General features: G+C 48.4%; 1 protein-coding gene across 1 annotated transcript in view; it reads right to left on the minus strand.

Annotated features, from left to right (window-relative positions):
• Nucleotides 1-20,335, minus strand: part of Ncaph (non-SMC condensin I complex subunit H) — a 29,952-nt gene continuing 9,617 nt past the window's right edge. The window contains 12 exon segments of the mRNA XM_028892734.2: nucleotides 1-464; nucleotides 3,667-3,742; nucleotides 4,166-4,257; nucleotides 5,673-5,789; nucleotides 6,989-7,174; nucleotides 8,267-8,377; nucleotides 13,583-13,705; nucleotides 14,584-14,690; nucleotides 15,197-15,345; nucleotides 17,678-17,883; nucleotides 18,540-18,631; nucleotides 19,810-19,999. Of these exon segments, the coding sequence (XP_028748567.1) occupies nucleotides 405-464; nucleotides 3,667-3,742; nucleotides 4,166-4,257; nucleotides 5,673-5,789; nucleotides 6,989-7,174; nucleotides 8,267-8,377; nucleotides 13,583-13,705; nucleotides 14,584-14,690; nucleotides 15,197-15,345; nucleotides 17,678-17,883; nucleotides 18,540-18,631; nucleotides 19,810-19,999 (1,509 nt within the window). The 3' untranslated portion in view covers nucleotides 1-404.

A 20,335-nucleotide genomic window follows, 5' to 3' on the forward strand; every position in this document is an offset into this window, starting at 1 on the left:
TCACACTGTACCAATATGGTTTTATTTTTGAATATTATATACAATTAAGTTTACAAGTGATAAATCTTATGTACATGGACCAGAGAACTCTTCAAAGACAGTGAGAAGCTGCTATTCCCCACAACAGTACAGAGTGGAAAGTAGATTCTAGTGACCAGAAGCACATGGATATAAAGACGACTATCATTATACTCCAGACCAATAAGCTCCCCTCTCCTAGGTGGAGGGCTCCCCATGTGGAAACTTCCATCAGCGTGGAGCTTCAGAGCGTGGCATTCAAGCTGAGGTGGCAAGAGGGGGAGAGGCAGAGCACTGTGGCAGCTGGCTGCAGCCACACTGCAACCCCAGCGTCTCCACCGCCTCCAGGACGCAATGGGCCTCCGCTGCAGCGTCTCCAAGTGGACTCAGTCTCCTTGCACCACAAGAACATCAGAAAGATCCTCTGTGCCTTCTAGCTTCAGATTCTGAGGAAAGATAAGAAACACACAGGCTTTGATAGACTGGCAACCAAATCCTGAGACAATTTTAGTCTAGACAAGGTGACTACAGAGAATGAGGTTTCTTCACTACAAGAAAAACCATCTCATGGCGAATAGTTTGTACAAAGCTGCTTTTCACCAGGTGGTGACGGCAACTCCCACAGAAGCCCTAGGGAGCTAAGAGATGCAGAGGGGGAGGCCACCAGGAACCTTGGCACACAGGACTCACCTGTCTGGTCGCCTCCACAGGTCCATAACCCCACCCCAGCTGTTACATCCCTGACAGCTGCCCTTCCCCCACTGCTCAGCATCCGTCTCAGCTCACATCTTCACCTCAGACAGATGTTTCCCTAGGGCTGGCTGCTGTCAAGCCTTCCTGTCTTTTCTCCACCCCCCAAAGATGCAGTGGTGAGGTGTGTTGGTACTCGCCCCCCACCCCCCCAAGGGTGCAGTGGTGAGGTGTGTTGGTACCCGGCCCCCACCCCCCAAGGGTGCAGTGGTGAGGTGTGCTGGTACCCGGCCCCCCCCACCCCCCCAAAGGTGCAGTGGTGAGGTGTGTTGGTACCCGCACCCCCCCCCAGGTGGTGAGGTGTGCTGGTACCCCACCCCCCAAGGTGCAGTGGTGAGGTGTGTTGGTACCCGGCACCCCCCAGAGGTGCAGTGGTGAGGTGTGTTGGTACCCGGCACCCCCCCAGAGGTGCAGTGGTGAGGTGTGTTGGTACTCGGCACCCGCAAAGTGCAGTGGTGGGTGTGGGTGCAGTGGTGAGGTGCCCCGCACCCCCCCAATGGCAGTGGTGAGGTGTGTTGGTACCCGCACCCCCCCCAGGTGCAGTGGGTGAGGTGTGCTGGTACCACCCCCCCCCAGATGTGCAGTGGTGAGTGTGTGGTACCCACCCCCCCCCAGAGTGCAGTGGTGAGGTGTGCTGGTACCCGGCACCCCCCCCCAGATGTGCAGTGGTGAGGTGTGCTGGTACCCGGCACACCCCCCCCGCCCCTCTTCCCTATCACCCCCCCTTCCTGGTGTGCTGGAGCTCAGGCTCTAAGCTGTGAGAGCAGAGGGACTTAGCTCAGAGGAAGAGCACTTGCCTAACGTGTAAATCCCTAAGTCTGGTCTCTAGCGCGGGGAAAAGGTGCGTCCAGACTCATCAGTCAGTTTCTGCTGCTGGCTACAGTGGCAGAGAGAGGGAACTACATCTATCCTGAGTCCTAAGTCCCACCACACAGCACGTCTGAGCACTAGAGTGATGGACAGACAGGGTCCACATAGGATTGACTAAGAGTAAGAACAGGGCTGGAAAGCCGGGCGGTGGTGGCGCACGCCTTTAATCCTAGCACTCGGGAGGCAGAGCCAGGCGGATCTCTGTGAGTTCGAGGCCAGCCTGGGCTACAGAGTGAGTTCCAGGAAAGGCGCAAAGCTACACAGAGAAACCCTGTCTTGAAAAACCAAAAAAAAAAAAAAAAAGAACAGGGCTGGAGAGATGGCTCAGCGGTTGAGAGCACTGGTTGCTCTTCCAGAGGGCCTAGGTTCAATTCTCAGCACCCACATGCCAACTCACATGTTGTTCGAATCTTAGATGGTCTTTTAATAAAAAACCCAGAGCCAGCCGGGTGGTGGTGGCGCACGCCTTTAATCCCAGCACTCAGGAGGCAGAGCCAGGCGGATCTCTGTGAGTTCGAGGCCAGCCTGGGCTACCAAGTGAGTTCCAGGAAAGGTGCAAAGCTACACAGTGAAACCCTGTCTCAAAACAAAACAACAACAACAAAAAACCAGAGCCAGGTATCAGAGTGAAAGCTGAACAATCAATCAGAGAAGCAGAACAGCAGCCACTAGTTCTTACCTCTACGACATCCTCAGCCTTAAGAGACTGAGTTCCTGTTTCCTCATGCCTTATATACCTTTCTCTGCCCAGACATCACTTCCTGAGATTAAAGGTGTGTGCCACCACTGCCTGACCTCTCTGTCTAATCTAGTGGCTGGCTCTGTCCTCTGATCCTCACGCAAGCTTTATTAGGGTATACAATATATCACCACACTCACAGCTCTGTCTGTAACTCTAGCTCCAGGGGATCCTACACCCTCACAGACATTCATGCAGGCAAAGCATCAATGCACAAAAACTAAAAACAAATAAAAAAGAGTAAGAAGGAAGATCAAGGTGTGGGATGAAGTGTTTGGGCAATGTTTTCCTTGAGATTGCTAAGGTCTGAGTCATCACAGAACTCTGATCTTAGGAAATGTCAAAATATTCCAAGTCCAATCTCATATTCAGCCTGACAGGGTATGAGCTGTGGCCATATTGCATTCTTCAGATAATAAGGCCTCTGAGGACTCCAAATGGGAGCCTTGATCACAACAAGAACAAGTCGATCCTCTGAAGCCTGAACCATCACAAGGGGAAGGGAGCGGAGCTGCCAGAGCTGGGAACCTAAGTGAAGACACTCCTACTCCAAATGGGGACTTATGGCCAGTGCCCACTACCTTTCTAGTTAACAGTCTCCCCAGTCACCCAGGTAGTTTTTCAGCCTTTCTTCAGGTTCTTGGCATCTGATGTTTCTATCAGGAACCCCACAAAAACAAGTCCACTGCCATCTCCCTTAACCACAGAGAGGGGTTATGTGCCCCCCACCTCTACCCCCATAAGCTTTTCCTTTTTTTTTTTTTTTTTCTTTTTTTAAGCTAGATGGTGGTGGGTGCACACCTTTAATCCTAGCACTCAGGAGGCAGATCTCTGTGAGTTTGAGACCAGCCCAGTCTACAGAGTGAGTTCCAGGACAGTCAGAGCTACATAGAGAAACCCTGTCTCAAAAAACAAAACGAAAACAAAAAAAAATAAAGAAAAAAGATTTTTTTTTTTTATTTTAGTCATTTGTGTGTCTAGGTCTGTTTGTGTGTGTGTGTGTGTGTGTGTGTGTGTGTGTGTGTGTGTGTGTGTATGTGTTGATGTATGTGTGTCAAAGGCCAGAAGAAGGGGTGTCAGATCCCCCTGAGTTGAAGTTACAAGAGTTGTGTACTGCCCAATATGGGTATGGGTGCTGGGAACTGAACTCAGGCCCTCTGAATAGGATTACGGGCTCTTACGCACTGGCTGTGTGGTGACTCTTGGAAGATCTGCTTGCTATAAAATCTCTAGTGAGCTGGCAGGAAAAGGCAGATTCCAACACTCCCGTACTTACTCGAATGACCTACCTTTTCATTGGCTAAATGCAGGAGACAAGCAAAAGCCAGGGGTATGGAGAGATTCTGAGCCATGAGTGGGGGCAGCCTGGAAAGAAAGGTACAAGCACTGAGTGGGTCCTGTGACTGAGAGAACAGGGATCCTCCGTCAGGTAGGAGTCAATCACACACACACACACACACACACACACACACACACACACACACACACTCACACACACCTAAAAACTGCCGAGGAGCAAAGGTCCCCAGGTTTTATAAACAAATGCAGTTGCAAGCAGATGTTTCCAGTCTGTAGTTGGAAATAAAATGTCTCCCGGACTGTTCCAGCCACTCAAACAGAGAAGCGCTTTTTACAGCTTATTCACACATAGGGCAGACACAGCTCCTTCAGGTGGTCACATAAAGCAGCTGTCGGCAGTGGGCCTGTCATGCTAAAAGTCCCACCAAGACGTTGGCCAGAACGCAGAGGGGATCTGCACCCCCAGCCCTCTGTCTGTCCGCACCACACCTCTTCTGCAGGTCCTTTGTGAGTCCACTGAGCATCTTCTCATCAGCCACCTCCTCAGGGGCCCCTTCTTTGCCATTGACACTGTGGTTTGCCTATTCAAAAAAAAAAAAAAAAAAAAAAAAAAAATTATGGTTTGAACACTTAAGTTCATGCTTGAAACAATAAAAACTTGCAAAACTATACATTCAATAAAGAAAAGTGTACTGAATGAAGCGAAGATAAATTCTTGTTTTTTGTTTTTTTAAATATTTCTAAAAAGACCTTAGGAGATGTTTTAGTTTGGTCTCCACCTAGGCACTCTTAAGCAGTGCTGGAATTTTTGTCTTGTTTTTTGTTGTTGTTTGTTTGAGACAGGGTCTTTCTATGTATGAACCCACAGAGGTCCACCTGCCTCTGGCATGCGCCACCACGCCTGGCTGAGGTGCTGGAATTTTAAAGAGAGGTAACCAGGTCACCGAGGTGTGACTGTGGATAGTGGACCATTGCCCTTGTTCTTTCTTTTATATTCTAGCCACGATACAAGTGATCAGACCTTATTTGTGCTTCTGTAAAGTACTACTCCAAGACCAAAGCAATGGCAGCCACCCACTGCAGCCTGAACCTCTAAGACTGAGCCAACATACAGGTCTTTTCTCTGAGGAGTGTCTCTGCTGTTTGTTACAGTATACACACTGACACAGGGACTGAGGCTTTCTCTGACATAGCCAAGACCATACAGCTTAGGGTCCTCAATACCATGACTTTCATTGCTTAGCCAGTAGAAGGTGTGTGTGGAGTTTGTAGAACAGGATGGGTCTGAACAGCCACTCAGGGTTCTGGGTCTGAACAGCCACTCAGGGTTCGCCTTACACTCAGGAGAAAGAATCTGGCCGAGTGATTATTTTTCCAGTGTTCTTGTTGAGAACAACATCCCAAATCAGAACATTAGCTCAAAACTTACAACACTTTCTGACACTTTTAAGGTAGTCACAGTTTACTTTGCAAAGGTCATGTTTCAACTTAAGTTGCTACTGGATAAGTACTCCAAATGCTCGTCAATACTGGAAAGATTCGCTGGGCGGTGGTGGCACACGCCTGTAATCCCAGCACTCGGGAGGCAGAGGCAGGTGGATCTCTGTGAGTTCAAGGCCAGCCTGGTCTACAGAGCTAGATCCAGGACAGGCTCCAAAGCTACAGAGAAACCCTGTCTCAAAAAACCAAAAAAAAATAAAAAAATTAAAAAAAAAAAACTGGAAAGATTCAGTTGCTAAGGCAGCACATTTTCATTGCCAGTAAGGTAAGACAACGGCCAAGGCACTAGCTACCTTGCCACGTGTATCAGGTTTCATGTGACCTGCCCGCTCCTCTGCTGGGACAATCTCTGTCACGGAGGCATGATGTCTTTCTTAAACTTTGACTGCATCTCTCTGCTTTGGGGCCACGGACAACACTGAGGGTTCATGGGCTGTAGACCTCAGCTCTCCCCACCCTCACACGGGACACCTAGAGACCACAAGTGCTTCCCCACCTCTGTGTCAGCCTCCTTTCTGGAGAACTCTGTCAGCAGGCCCCACATGCTCTGCTTCAGCTTCTTCATGTCCATCTTCTTGGCCGTCTTGGCGTAATGGATTTCTATTTTATTCACCTGAAACAGGAATAGTAAAGCAGAATTGGGCAGAAGAAAAACATTATCAATTGACCGTAAAAACAAAAGTCTAGAATGAAAAAGTTGGAAATCAAGAAGGAATCTAGGCCAGACATAGTGGCATACACCTTTGTTCCTAGCACTCAGAGGCAGAAGCAACTGGATCTCTGTGAGTTTGAGCCCAGCCCGATCTACATACTGAGTTCCAAGCTACAAAGTAAGATTGCCTCAAAAAACAAAACAAAAAAAGTAACCCCCCCTCCCCTCAAAAAAAAAAAAATCACTTCTTTTTGTTTTTACCTTTTGTATTTTGTTGTTTGGTTTTTAAGGTAGGGTCTCGCCAGGTGGTGGTGGCACACGCCTTTAATCCCAGCACTCGGGAGACAGAGGCAGGCAGATCTTTGCGAGTTTGAGGCCAGCCTGGTCTACAGAGCGAGATCCAGGAAAGGCGCAAAGCTACACAGAGAAACCCTGTCTCGAAAAACCAAAAAAAAAAAAAAAAAAAAAAAAAAAGGTAGGGCCTCATGTAGCCAAGGCTGGCCTTGACTTCCTATGTAGATCTTGAACTTCTGATCCACTTGCCTCCAAGCTTCAGTGCTGGGATTATAAGTGTGTACCACGGTGCCCAATTTTAATGAGCCAGAATTTAAAGAGCCAGTGCGGGGACTGAAGCAGGGCTTCATATAGCTAAGTAAATACGCCACCAACAAAGCTGCACTCCCAGATCCTAACTCTAATTTACATTAAGACTAAGAATTCCAGTGTAAAAGAGATGAGCAGATAAAATACTAGGCAGCACCGCGTCTGGCACATACAGATGTTGGACAATAAAATCAATCTGGCCAAGGTCAGGAGGCACAGCCAAGCTCGTGAAGCAGCATGTAAAGATATGCTCTCTGCTGCCGCCTTCACTCATCTACTTTTGTGGCGTGATCGATCCACTCCTACTTATGGTTGGGTTTGATTCTCAACACTGCAAAAGTAAGTACAAATGGTATTTGGAAAGATGTCAGTTCTATGTGACCATGTAACTAACCAGCAGCAGCTCAACCCTGTCTACAACTCAGCTGCCTGGAGAGCGAGCAGCAAGTTAAGATGGAAAGAGAGAGCAGGCGGAGTGCAGGCTGAAGGGACTCCCACATGAGAGGCATTGAACAGATTTCCGGGAAACCACACAGTCCCAGCTGCCTCCTCCTCACCTTCTGAGGCTCAGCCACCAAGTTCGATTCTCCGTAAGTTGTGATATCTGTTCCTTGGCTTTCAGAAGAAATGTGGCCATTCTCCTGGGTTGTCTTCTGTGTACAGCCAGGATCAGATTCGAGGTCAAAGGTCCTGACTGGTTCCGAAAATAAATCATCTGACTCTTCATAATCACTGTCAGCAGCCTGGGCAAGGAAACAACGTCCTCAAATTTGGCAGAAGCTGTCAATGGAGCTTAGAAATCACCAGAAAGAGTCCATGCACACAAAGCAAGCAGAGATCCCCTGAGGTCCACTAAGTGAGCGCCAAGGTGGAGTGCTCACCTCGCTTCTTCCTGCTCACATGAATAAACCTAGAGACAGGCATCCGTCATCAGCCTCAGACTTCTGAAGTGTGAGTTTAAGGAGTACAATGACCACAGAGACCAGTGTCACCTCTGCTTAGTAGTCAAGAGCACAGAGCAGGAGCTGGGCAAACAGCTCAGGAGGAGAGCACACACAGAGTACCTGTGAGGTACCGAGTTCTATCCCCTCCCCCGTCTCTACCTCCTCCTGCCATGCAGATGTAGAACTCTCAGCTACCTCTCCAGCACCATGCTTCCTGCCATGATGGTAATGGACTAAACCCCTGAACTGTAAGCCAGCCCCCATTAAAGCCCAACAGCCTGCCTCTCCCCAGGAAGGAGGGAACCAAAACCCATGCCTGCCAGTTCTTTCCTCCCCACATGCGGGTCAGGCGTCTGCCCTCCTCCTTCCCATCACTTCTAACTGCTGTTTCTTCAGTGGACTCACAATGAGAAACAGGAATGATTTAGAACCAACCGAGGTCTGAAGATGAGCAGTGACTTGTACAAGTTCTTGTGATAAACACTTCCAGACTGTTCTTGGTCCGCTAGACCACACCACCTTTCACATGCCTATGTGTTTTGTCTCACGGCCAAAATATTAGTTCCTAAGAACAGAAGTGTAGTTCTATTCCTTGGGAATCCCACAGCAGCCAGGATTAGTACTATGTTGTGCAGGCCAAAGACTCCATCCACGTGTCAACTCACTGGCAGAGGGTGTCCACTGCTTCCTGAACCCAGTGTATGAGGAAAGCGGCTGCACTGAGCTCGTTTCTCAGCACTGTTCAGTGGTCTATACTGAGACAGACTGTGCACCCAGAAAAGACCCATTAGACTGAGGACTCCTACAGCTGTCTGCACCCAGAAGGGGCAATGGAAACCAGGGGACAGACCGCCCTCCGTCTGGGAGAGGTGAGAGCTCTTCTTCCCTTACCTCAAGTCCAGGGCAGAAGTTGGAGGTATCGTTAGGGTTGTTGTAATCATAGTCTTCGATTTCCTCATAGTGCTCAGTCTTTGCCTTCTGGTCCTGGCCCATCTTGAGTAACTAGAATAAAGGGTGGGGGGAGGATACAAAAAGAATTTTCTAGAAAAGCAGCTACTGGACAAAGTTGGGGATATCAGGCTTGTTTCCTATGCTCAATTTCTAGCATAGTCTAGAAGGAAATGACTGACCCTACAGCAAGGATCCTAGCAGGCTACAGTCCAACTGAGTCTCCACTGCACAGAACGACACAAGACACAGGGCACAGAGCCTCTGCTCACCCCCAAACCAAAACACTTCCTCATCTCATCTGCAACTGCATCTTCTGAGTTTTATTTAAAACCTACAGCTTTCTGAAAGAAATTCAACCGTACTTGAACAATCCTGCTAAGAACTCATCTCCTTATTGCAAAGGCAGCCTGCTGGGGGAGGACTCCATATCGTGTCTGCCTTGCAAGCACAAGGACCTAAGTGTCTAACCCTAGGTCTGGAAAGCAGAGAGATGGATTGGCCAGCCAGTTTAGCCAATTGGCGATCACAGGGTGCAGCAAGAGACTGTCTCAGAAGAGAGGTGGAGCCAGGAGGAAGCCTCAGTGGGGAAGGTGCTTGCTACCAAGCCTGACAACCCAAGTTCAATCCCCAGGTCCAGTATGGTAGGAGGAGAAAACGGACTCCTAAAAGTTGTCCTCTGACCACACATGTACTGTGCGGTACTCATGTGCATGTTCCCACAGTACACACAAGGGAAACACCCAACATCTACCTCTGTTCCAGTGTACATACATGCATGAGTGCTTGTGTGCATACACACACACACACAATTAGGCTGCTGTCCCCTTGCTGGGGCAACCACTGCTCACTACACAGCAAAAACAGAAGCAGTCAGCTCTGTCTCCTAACTATAGTGAGTCCCCATTTAACCTTCCACAGCCTCACAGAACTGTGCTCCCTTTGGAAGTGCTCAGTGACTACAGCCCTCAAACATCTGCAGCTCTTACACCAGGGCTCTGGACTTGGGATATACATCTTGGAGTTGAGGGGAACGGCTGGAGATGCGTTGAGCTTACAACGCTATCTTGACTATCCTAATACAATCCTATACTTCAAAATCAACCCCCTTAAAACAATACTTTTATAATACAAATTCAAAAATAATATTGATCATTTAGAAGGTTATGAAGTACCCCACATTCTTCTACTGTTTCTCATATGACACAGTAAGTTCTTCTCCACTGGAACACCCTGCTCTGTGTATGTGTTAGCTTGCCCCCTGCGAAGTTTCTGGTGTCCTTTTCACAGTGTAGCTCCACTGAAGAAGAAGGGAACTCCAGCTCCTGCTGCTTGGCTGCCTGCCTCTCATGGGGACCGCCATTCTGAACATGAGAAGAACCACAGTTCTTTCTTCCACAGGGAACAACACAGACAGTTTTATCCTCCTGCACCCTGAATGGCTAGCCTACTAAGTTCATAAGAAAGGCCACAGGGAGGGCGACCATCCAAGAGGCTTGGCTGTGTAGCTGAGTCTCAGCCCTGCTCTGCCATTCTGCATCAGGCTGTCTGTGCCTTGAGTACAGCAACCCCTGCTGTGGCCACAGCTGCAGCTCACAGTACTGCTGCAGCTCTGTCTCCTCTGCATTTCTGTTAAGTGAACAATATCGGTCAGAAAGAAATCAGGCCAGTCTGTATAAGTAGAGTGTAGCATATCGGTGAATTCAGGAAAATACATGTATATCATTAAAATTATGAACTGAACGTAGTGGTGCACAACTGGAATCCTGTCCTTGGAAGTGATGAAGCATGAGGATCCCAAGTTTGAGGCAAGTTAGGATTATGTAGTGAGTTCAAGGCCAGCCTGAGCCACAAAGCAAATATTGTCTCAAAAGAAAACAAACAAAGCTAGAAAATGCTCTGTATTGGCTGGTTTTGTGTGTCAACTTGACATAGCTAGTCATCAGAGAGGAAGGAGCCTCAGTGGAGGAAACGCCTCCATGAGATCCAGCTGTAAGACATTTTCTCAATTAGTGATCTAAAGGGGAGGGCGCAGCCCATGATGAGTGGTGCCATCCTTAGGCTGGTGGTCCTGGATTCTCTAACAAAGCAGGTTAAGCAAGAAGGTAAGTAGCACCCTCCATGGCCTGTGTATCAGCTCCTGCCTCTAGGATCCTGCCCTGCTAGAGTTCCTATCCTGACTTCATTTGGTGATGAACAGCACTGTGGAAATGTAAGCTGAACCCTTTCCTTCCCAACTTCTTGGTGATGGTGTTTTGTTGCAGCAATAGAAACCCTAAAACAGGGGCTGGAGAGATGGCTCGGAGGTTAAGAGCACCGACTGCTCTTCCAGAGGACATGAGTTCAATTCCCAACAACCACATGGTGGCTCACAACCATCTGTAATGGAGATCTGGTGCCCTCTTCTGGCCTGCAGGCATACATGCAGACAGAACACTGTATACATAATAAATAAATAAATCTTAAAAAAAAAAAAAAAAGAAAGAAAGAAACCCTAAAACAAGTTGGTTCCAGGAGTGGGGTATTGCTGTGACAGACCTGACCATGTTTTGGGGAGGATTATGGAAAGACTTTGGAACTTTGGGCTAGAAAAGCCATTGAGTGTTAAGAGCTCTGTGGGAACTTGGAAGATAAGAACGTTGAGAGCAGTGCAGAAGATGGAGGCCTGGCTTGTGAAGTTTCAGAGGGAAATTTAAAGACTCTATTAGAACCGTTTACTATTTTGATTTAAGATTCTGTCATTCTGGTTTGCTGGGGCTGAAGAATTCAACTATGATTAACAAGATACCAGAACTACTAAGGTGAAACTTTGCTTTACTGGGATATTTGATGCTGGTCAGCTAAGGCTGAGAATTGCGTTGTGATTAAGAAGAGAACAACATCACTGTGGTGAAATCTTCTGGGAAGTGTTTCCTGAGAGTCAGCACACAGAAGCTGTGTTCCAGAGGCAGCTGAGGTTGCACCTTACGCTGGCAGCCAAACTTGGTAGTGTAAGAGTCACCCATGTGGTACTGGTTTTGAAGGCATGAAAGGGTCATGGAGAGCAGCTGATTGGCACTCTTGAGGCCTGGAGAGGCCACTGGTGAAAGTGCAGCCTCAGTGGCAGTTGAAGACTGAGGACTGAAGGGTCATACAGAGACGCTGAGGCCTGGCACCATGAAGAGAGTCTATGAGAGGCTACTGATGAGACTGCAGCCCAGCTGTAGCAGAAGACCCCAGGGTTTTGGAGATGCCAGGACCATGGGATGACCGCCAAGAACAGCAGCAGCAGTGGAGTGGAGCCAGCTGGAGCCTAGGAGGTGAGCTGTGTGTGCTGCAGAGGGCAGACTCGGAGAAGTGACCCAAGCCCTTTGCAGGAGCCCAAAAGACCATGAGTGGATCCCAGATATTGGATGGTTAGAGTTTGATTTCGCTTTGATTTGATTGTGACTGTGCCCTAATTTTTCCCTCTTGAAGCAAAATATTTTAGTAGAGCCCACAGTTGAGAGGCTTTGAATTTTAAAAGACATTGGCCAGGCCAAGGCAGAAATTTGTGATGTGCATATGCACACACAAGATAAATAAAATGCAGGGGCTGAGGAATGGCTCATTAGTTCAGAGGGCGCACTGCTCTTGAGGAGAACCTGAGTTTGTTTCCCAGCACCCACGTTAGACATCTGAAAACCTCCTGCAACTCCAGTTCCTGAGGAATCCAAGGCCTCAGGCTGCCTCAGGTTGTGCACTCCCAAGCTCATACCTTCATCCGAATCTACACAGTTCAAAACAGTAAACGCATAAAATGTATAAAATAATAAAAATTTAAAAAAAAAAAAGTTGGCTATTTTAAAGGTACTAAATGGTTTTTTTTTTTCTTTTTTTTTTTTCTCTTTTTGGTTTTTCCAGACAGGGTTTCTCTGTGTAGCTTTGAGCCTTTCCTGGAACTCGTTTTGGAGACCAGGCTGGCCTCGAACTCACAGAGATCCGCCTGGCTCTGCCTCCCAAGTGCTGGGTGGGATTAAAGGCGTGTGCCACCACCACTTTTTTTTTTTTTTTTAATGATTTATTTTATTTATTATGTATGCAGTGTTCTGCCTGCATGTATCCCTTCAGGCCAGAAGAGGGCACCAGATCTCATAGATGGTTGTGAGCCACCATGTGGTTGCTGGGAATTGAACTTAGGACCTCTGGAAGAATAGTCAGTGCTCTTAACCTCTGAGCCATCTCTCCAGCCCGGACTAAATTTTCAATGTGTTTGAATTTGTAAAGACTGTGGGACATTTTTTCTTTAAGATTTATTCATTTTATGTGTATGAGTGCTCCATCTGCATGAATATCTGCATGTCAGAAGAGGGTATCAGATCCCATTATAGACAGTTGTGAGTTGTGAGCCACCATGTGGTTGCTGGGAATTGAACTCAGGTCCTCTGGAAAAGCAGCCAGTGCTCATAACAACTGAGCCATCTCTCCAGCCCAAGTTATTTATGTATTAATGTGAGATCTTAGGGATGAATAAGAAAGGAAAGGTTGTTTTGTGTGTGTGTGTCAAGTTGATAAGGGGTCAGTTGTACTGGCTGGTTTTGTGTGTCAACTTGACACAAGCTAGAGTCATCAGAGGAAGGAGCCTCAGTTGAGGAAATGCTGCCATGAGATCCAGCTGTAAAGTATTTTCTCATTTAGTGATAATTGAGAGAGGGCCCAGCCCAGAGTGGGTGGTGCCATCCCTGAGTAGGTGGTCCTGGGTTCTATAAGAAAGCAGGCTGAACAAGCTATGGGGAGCAAGCCAGTAAGCAACATTATGGCCTCTGCATCAGCTCCTGCCTCCAGGTTCCTGTCCCGCTTGAGTTCCTGTCCTGACTTCCTTCAGTGATGAACAGCAATGCTGAAGTGTAAACTGAATAAACCTTTGCTTTTTGGTATGGTGCTTTGTTGCAGCAGTAGAAACCCTAACTAGGACATGCTCCTTGGGAAATTCAATCCCTAGGATCCACAAGGACTTAAGCATTTGTAAGGAACAGACAAAATGAGAAGGCAACTATAAACTGCTCCTGCAATTGACTCTGCAAAAGCGGGACTACCAAAGCTAGGGTGTAACCCACGGCCGAGCACTCCAAGGTGACGGCTCTCCCGTCTGTCCTCTCTGCCTCACCCGTCTACCCTCCCATGATTCCTCCTTGACTCTCTCCTTTCCTCCAAGGTGCTGCCCAACAGTGACACTACAGGCCACAGGATCCACACAGGCCATCAAGAGACAAGAGCTTAAAGGAAGGGGCACCATCTTACCCTTATGCCTGGTTTGAGGTGAAGCTGGACCAGAGTGTCAGCTTCGTAGTGGAAATCTGTGGGGAGAGTGGTGGCTTTGCAATTCTGGTTCTCCAGAGTGGACTTGGTCAGAGTGGTAGCAGCCTAGGCATTTAAAAAGAAAGCCTTCTTAGTAACAGTGACACATATCACTCTAAGAGGTTAGGAAGGGTGGGGGCGTTACTCTACTCCTTGCAATTCTCTGGGCAGTATAATGAAGGAACTGTGCTGGCCAGGAGAGGCGGCCTGTAATCCCAACACTCAGAGGGCTGAGGCAGGCATCCTGTCATGAGTTCAAGATCCACATGGGCTGTAGAGGGCATGAGACTGGGCAACACAGTGTCATCCTGTCTAACGTTCTAAGCTTCCTGTCCCTGGCATTGGCTTTGGGACTATTTCTCAGTGGTCCCTTAGGGATGAGGGAGAATGAGAGTACTAGTTTAATAGTTAAAGTTTTTTGTTTGTTTGTTTTTTGTTTTTTGTGAGACAGGGTTTCTCTGTGTAGTTTTGGAGCCTGTCCTGGATCTCACGCTGTAGACCAGGCTGGCCTCGAACTCACAGAGATCCGCCTGGCTCTGCCTCTGAGTGCTGGGATTAAAGGTGTGTGCCACCACTGCCCAGTTTATCAGTGAAAGTTATAGCTGGGCACCGGGGCACATCTGGGGAGTAAAGGCAGGAGGACCAGAAGTTTAAGGCCAGCTTCAGCTATATAGAGAGTTTGAGGGCAGCCTGTGCTACATGACACCCTATCTCTAGAAAACAAAAAATTAAATATACAATAACTTTCTGCTTATTTCTGTTGTTATGGAGTCTCTCTATGTAGTCCCAACTAACCTGGAACTCAGAGAACCTCTGCCTCATGAGTGCTGAGATTAAAGACATGTGATGTCACACCAGGCTACACAGTGATTTTTGAAAACCCTGTCTGAAAGGGCAAAAGGAGTGCAGAGTAATCTCAGAAGGCACTGATGTCTGGTACAAACCTTTGTTTTCTGAAAATATGCATCAAAATCAATATCTTCATCAAAATTGATTTCGAAGTCTTTCTTTGCACTCTTCTTTCTGTTCTCCACGTAGGAGGCGGTGTCTTCTGCAGAAACAGAGACAGTTTACAGCCCTCTTCACCTCTAGGCCAACACTGTTCCCATCTCACATCTGCTAATGGCCTGGTGAGCACAAGGCAGCGTGTGGCTAAGCATCACTACAGTGGTGGGCTACGGCAGGGTCACAGGCCTCATGAGGTCCATCTAAACCTAACAGCTGTGCTGTGCTAGCTGTGTGCATCAGTACATGCTCCACTTCCTTACAGAGCCTGGAAGGCTGGAGGGGACTTCCCTGTGTCACCCCCCTTACGTCGTGCTGGTACTAGGAAGCAGAATGAGGTCAGGCCTGTTCTCCAGACTCTGAGCCTTACTCCTGCCACTCAACACTGACCACTGTGCAGCCAGGAGGCTGGCTCAGCTCCCCTGCGTCAGCTCCTCCTCAGGAGACACAAAGAACAGGGACCAGCAGCATCTCTTCTCCCTGCTGACTGCAGACTGGCAGGCAGTATGTGCTCGACAGCATTGCCTTCAAGTCCCACCCACAAGTACTCACGCTTGGGTCTAGGCCGAAAGCGCCAGTGATCTGGGCCAGCCCACATCTTCATGGTCCGGGGACTGAAATAGGAGTACTCTCCAGGTTTCATGGATAAAAGGGAGCACATGGTTTGGACGTTGCTGTCCCCGAGGGAAATAATTTCTTCCCTGTAACACACACGAATCATTTGTTCATGTGTACTGCACAGAATATAAACCATGAATTTACATGGAAAGAAACTGATGTTACTAAATATGCTACCCACCTCCTCTACCACAAAAGATCCCTTTCTTTTCAGTTTTTTTATATTTCATTTTATATGTATGGGTGTTTTACCTGCATGTGTGTATGTGTACCATGTGCATGCCTGGTACCTTCAGAAGCCAGAAGAGGGCATAGATTCCTGGAACTGGACTTCCAGGGCTATGAGTCACCATGTGGACTCTCTGGTTCCAGAAACAACCTTTCTAATTCCAAGCAAACCCATCATTAAGAGACCACCACGTTTTGACTTGTTTGGTGTTTTTGCCTATTTTCTCACAAAGTGTTTATAACTATACAAATATGTTGGCTGCTCCAAAGTGCTTTGTAAATATTAATCTACCCATCTGAGAGACAAGAAAACAGGTGGAAAAGTCAAGGATTTTTTTAAGATATAGTCTCCCCTATGTAGCTCTGGCTGGCCTGAAAACCACACAGACCAGCAAACCACCAATGCTGGCCTGAGTAGGTGGCAGATGCCTATAATCCCTGAACTAGGGAGGATGAGGCAGGAGGATCTTGAGTTTGAGGTCAGCCTGGGCTACACAATGATATTTAGCCTCAAAAAACAAGCAAACAATGCCAGAGCTGGGAGCTGGACACAATTCTCTGAACCAGACTTGGGTCTTTTCACACGTGGTTTATACCACACAACACGACAATCCTAGTTCCCATTCTCTCACTGATGAGGGTCCACAGACACTGCCTCAGCTCCTCCAAAGCGTGGAAAAGATGTTCCATTTTATATACTTAGCCCCCCAAACACTTGGGGAACCCCTTTAGTAATGTTAGGCCACCCAGCTTCCTCTGCTGTGTATGACACACAGAAGAGGCTGTCAGCTTGGCAGCTTTGGTGCCTGAGGGAGCCCTCTCCTAAGGCTGAGGCACTAGGAAGCACATTAGTCAACTCTGCTGCCCTGTGAGGATGACGGTGGTGAGTGAGGAGAGTGCAGTCTTGTGTGTGAGGACCTTTGCACCGGCACTGAGCTGAGCACAAGTCCTTACGACACACTCTACAGAGTAAGGGGAAAAAAGCTTTAAAAGGGGAACTAGCACAGGGTGGTGGTGGCCCACGCCTTTAATCCCTGGGGAGCCAGAGGCAGGTGGATCTCTGAGTTCAAGGCCAGCCTGGTCTATAGAGCAAGTTCCAGGAAATCCTGTCTTGACAATAATGATGATGATGATGATGATGATGACAATAATAAAAGAAGCAGACTGGGAGCACACCTTTAATCCCAGCACTTGGGAGGCAGAGTCAGGTGGATCTCTGTGAGTTCGAAGCCAGCCTGGTCTAGATCCAGGACAGGCACCAAAACTACACAGAGAAACTCTGTCTCGAAAAACAAAAAAAAGAAAGGAAGGAAGGAAGGAAGGAAGGAAGGAAGGAAGGAAGGAAGGAAGGAAGGAAGGAAGGAAGGAAGGAAGGAAGAAACAGACTGGGCCTTCTCTTTAGAATTTTAAAAACAACAAAAATGGACAAACCAAAAACACAACCAATCAAACCAAAAGCCCAAGAGACTCTGTATTTCAAAATTAATTTTTAAAATTAAACTACAAAACCCTCACATTTCAAGTCTGTTGGACCCTACACTGTCAAGGACAAGGACTACATATGTGTGGTTCCACAAGAAGTACAGATGAAACAAGACGGCTGCAGAGCCTCTCCCTGGACCGCATCTGCACTCTGCTGTCAGCTTTGACGGTTAGGCCCTTACAGGCAAAGGTGTGAAGAGCCTCCCTCCCCAACAGCCTGGCCTGATGCTATGCAGAGGCCTGTGGGCTTCCAGAACTCTAGTCACCAATAAATCCTTCAACACATTCTGGGTGACAGGTACCCCTTGCCCAAGTCTATACAACTAACCAAATCTGTATTACACCTGTACCCTAAGGCTGCTCTACCCAATCCTCACCCTCTTAGGGGGCCATCTCTGTTCTACCACCCCTAACACCACAGGCCACTCCCTCAGACTAGTTGTTCTAATGCCACTGAGTTAACGGTTTCCTGCCAGCCAGTCCAGAGGCTCGGTCAGCCAGCAGAATACCTCACTAGTTTAGGCAAGAAGTGGGTTGAGCTCTGCCTGAGCAACGGTCAGCTCTATAATCAAGTGGCACCAACACGCAAAGCCAGGTGTGACCCTCAGCCACGTGACTCGGCCCCTGGGTGTGCTATGGCACACCAGCCCAGCTAACCGGAGCTGGGGGCCTGTTCTGGAAACCTTCTCGGACCAGGGGCCTTACCGGCTGCTTTGGGCCTGGCAGACCTCCTTCCAGCTCCCCAACTCCTCATGGTCCCCAGCTGCAGAAGGGTCTGGCTCATCGTTGTCATCGAAGTCTTCTACCACGGGCCCATCAGGGACGCCCCCCTCGTCACTGTCTTCAACCTCAGCGTTGATGTCAAATACCTGGTCGTTCTTCTTAAACTTGTCCACCAGCGCCGACACAGACTACAGAGAAGACAGAGCTCTTCAGCTGTCCCCAGTCTTAGGGTCACCCCAGCTCATCCCTGGAAAGCTTTTTTGTTATCAGCTTCTCCTTTTCCTGCATCCCACCCTCCCCCACCTGCTAGAACCAGCCCTCTCACGAGGAAGTTTACACATTTTGAAAAACACAAAGCAGGAATTTGCATTCATTAACTGCATGTTTGGAGAACAGTTTTCCATGGAGACCATTTATGTTGGAAGTTGTGGTAAGTAGGCTAAAGGGAGCCCTGCTAAAAATATACAAAGGCAGGCTTTAAACATGACAGTTTCTCAGGAAACAGTGTGCCAGGGGACTTCACCCCAAAAGAAGGAAATGCTCTAGCCTGACAGCAGCTGGAGACAAGAGGCTACTATGATAAGCATGCTCAAAAGCAAATCTGACGGAGCAAATGAGACATGGAACCGACCTCAGAATCCACCACAGTGTGATGGTCCTGCTGGGGTTCACAGCCCCACCCTCCCAGCTAGGCCAAAGGAAATATTTTCTGTACTCTTGAATAAATAAAGCTGATGCCCAGTTTTGGTTCCCACTGGGCAGAACTAATCTCAGGCTAGCTGACTGAAACCACCAGCCACTGGAAAATGCCCCAAGCCCTTATAAATCCCCAAGTTGACCACACCTCGTTATGTGTCTCGCTGTCCCATTTAGTAAACTGGAACTCGGCCAGGGAAGGGCAGAGCTGGCGGTCCTCCACACACTGCTGCAGGGGCGCTACAGGGAAGGCAAGGTCAAGGACAAGATTACAGGTGGGCCGAGTTTGCCACTTTAGAATGACACGGAGGGAGAGGCGGTCACCTCACTGTCCTGCAGAGGCCGGACTGCCAGTGTTGGCTAGCTGCCAACGTCCTGCTGCTGGACCATTCGGAGGCGCAAACAGACACAGGTGCACCCACAGTGGAGGCAAGCTAAATGCCATTCCCAGAGCTAACTGCAAAGGAAGGCCGGAGGCATGGACATTTGATTCTGAAGTGAGCTCTAGAGCTGGGTGTACAGCCTTTTCTTAAAAGCATACGGAGTTCCTTAGTAATCACATAATGGTACTTATTAAAGTTGCTACAGATGACATACATCAGAGGATCACAGCCCAGCTGAGGGCATAAACACAGAAAACAAATGGTTAGCACAAACAGTTCTGCTGAGCAAACGTCTACAAGAACAGAAAGGATGAAACTGGGGGTAGTGGTGTGTGCCTGTAATTCCAGCCTGTGGGAGGAGGAAGAAGGAAGAAGGAGGTACAAGGCCGGCCTGGTAAACAGCAGGACCCCTTTAAAAAAGTGACAAGAATGGGTGCCCTAACAGCTGCAGCCCAGAGGGAGAAGCTCCATTCCCTTCAGCACACAGACGTGCTCACAAGCATACACAGCTATGACACTGCAGCACACAGCGCTCACTGTTCCCTCCAACATTCTTGGGAGAGCTCGTGGTCAGCAGGGAAGAGGGAGAACTGGAGGGTCAGGGGGAGATGCTGAGATCTTGTCAAGTCTGAGGAAACTACTAACAGGCTAGGTCACTTCTTAGACTGCCACAGGGCTTGAGAACAATTCACAATACCCCCTTTTCAGGACCCTGGGAACTGGGAACAAATAAGAACAAGGTATCTCTGTCTGGACAGACGCCTCTTTCCTGCACCCCAGCTCAAACACTGACCCCCCCAGGTAAGCCTGTGAATACCAGAGTTGGCTGTGAACAGTGAGTACATGAGGTGGACTCCATACTGCAGAGTGGGGAGTGAGTGACTGGTAGGCACTGCCAAAGATCACCCACTTTGGCTTTCCCGAAGAACCACCTGAGTAACCAAAGAAGCAACGAGCACAGGACAGGCTACCCCCATGACTATGAGAAGCTTCTCTAGTGACCGAGATGCACTGATAAAGGGTGATTCTACTTACCTTCTAAATCTGTCATGTCTACCCAACCTAAATCTGGCAATTCGAGAGGGTCTCCTGAGGAGAGCGTCTGCATGTCGGAAGGGAAAAGCAGCTCGCTTCTATAGTCCTGGCAGCGAAGGGTGGAGAGAAACACACCAGCTGTACTGCACTCATCAAAGGAGGCCGCAGTCTTCTGAAACATAGGATCCACCTGCGTGCAAGAACAGGGAGCCAAGGAATGACCGCGGGCAGCGGCAGCGGCAGCAGGAAACAAGCTCATGCACAGGTCTGTCTGCAAGACTGAGCGCCGTGCATGGTCAGCTGGGGAGGACTTTCTGAGTCATCAGGTAAAATCTGGGCTGAAGAAAGGCAGTACACGGTCACATGGATGAGCGGTGAGAAGTGTATTTCCAATCTCTTTATCTACAACATACATGGACAGACGCCCTTCGGCTAGTTCCCTTCCCCAGGCAGTTTCTAAACAGCTACTTCTAACAAGCCCAACACAGTAACATGCTATCACAACAAATCCTGTTGCCTTAACAAG

Source organism: Peromyscus leucopus, chromosome 4 (genome assembly GCF_004664715.2).
Source record: "Peromyscus leucopus breed LL Stock chromosome 4, UCI_PerLeu_2.1, whole genome shotgun sequence".
Lineage (NCBI taxonomy): Eukaryota > Metazoa > Chordata > Mammalia > Rodentia > Cricetidae > Peromyscus > Peromyscus leucopus.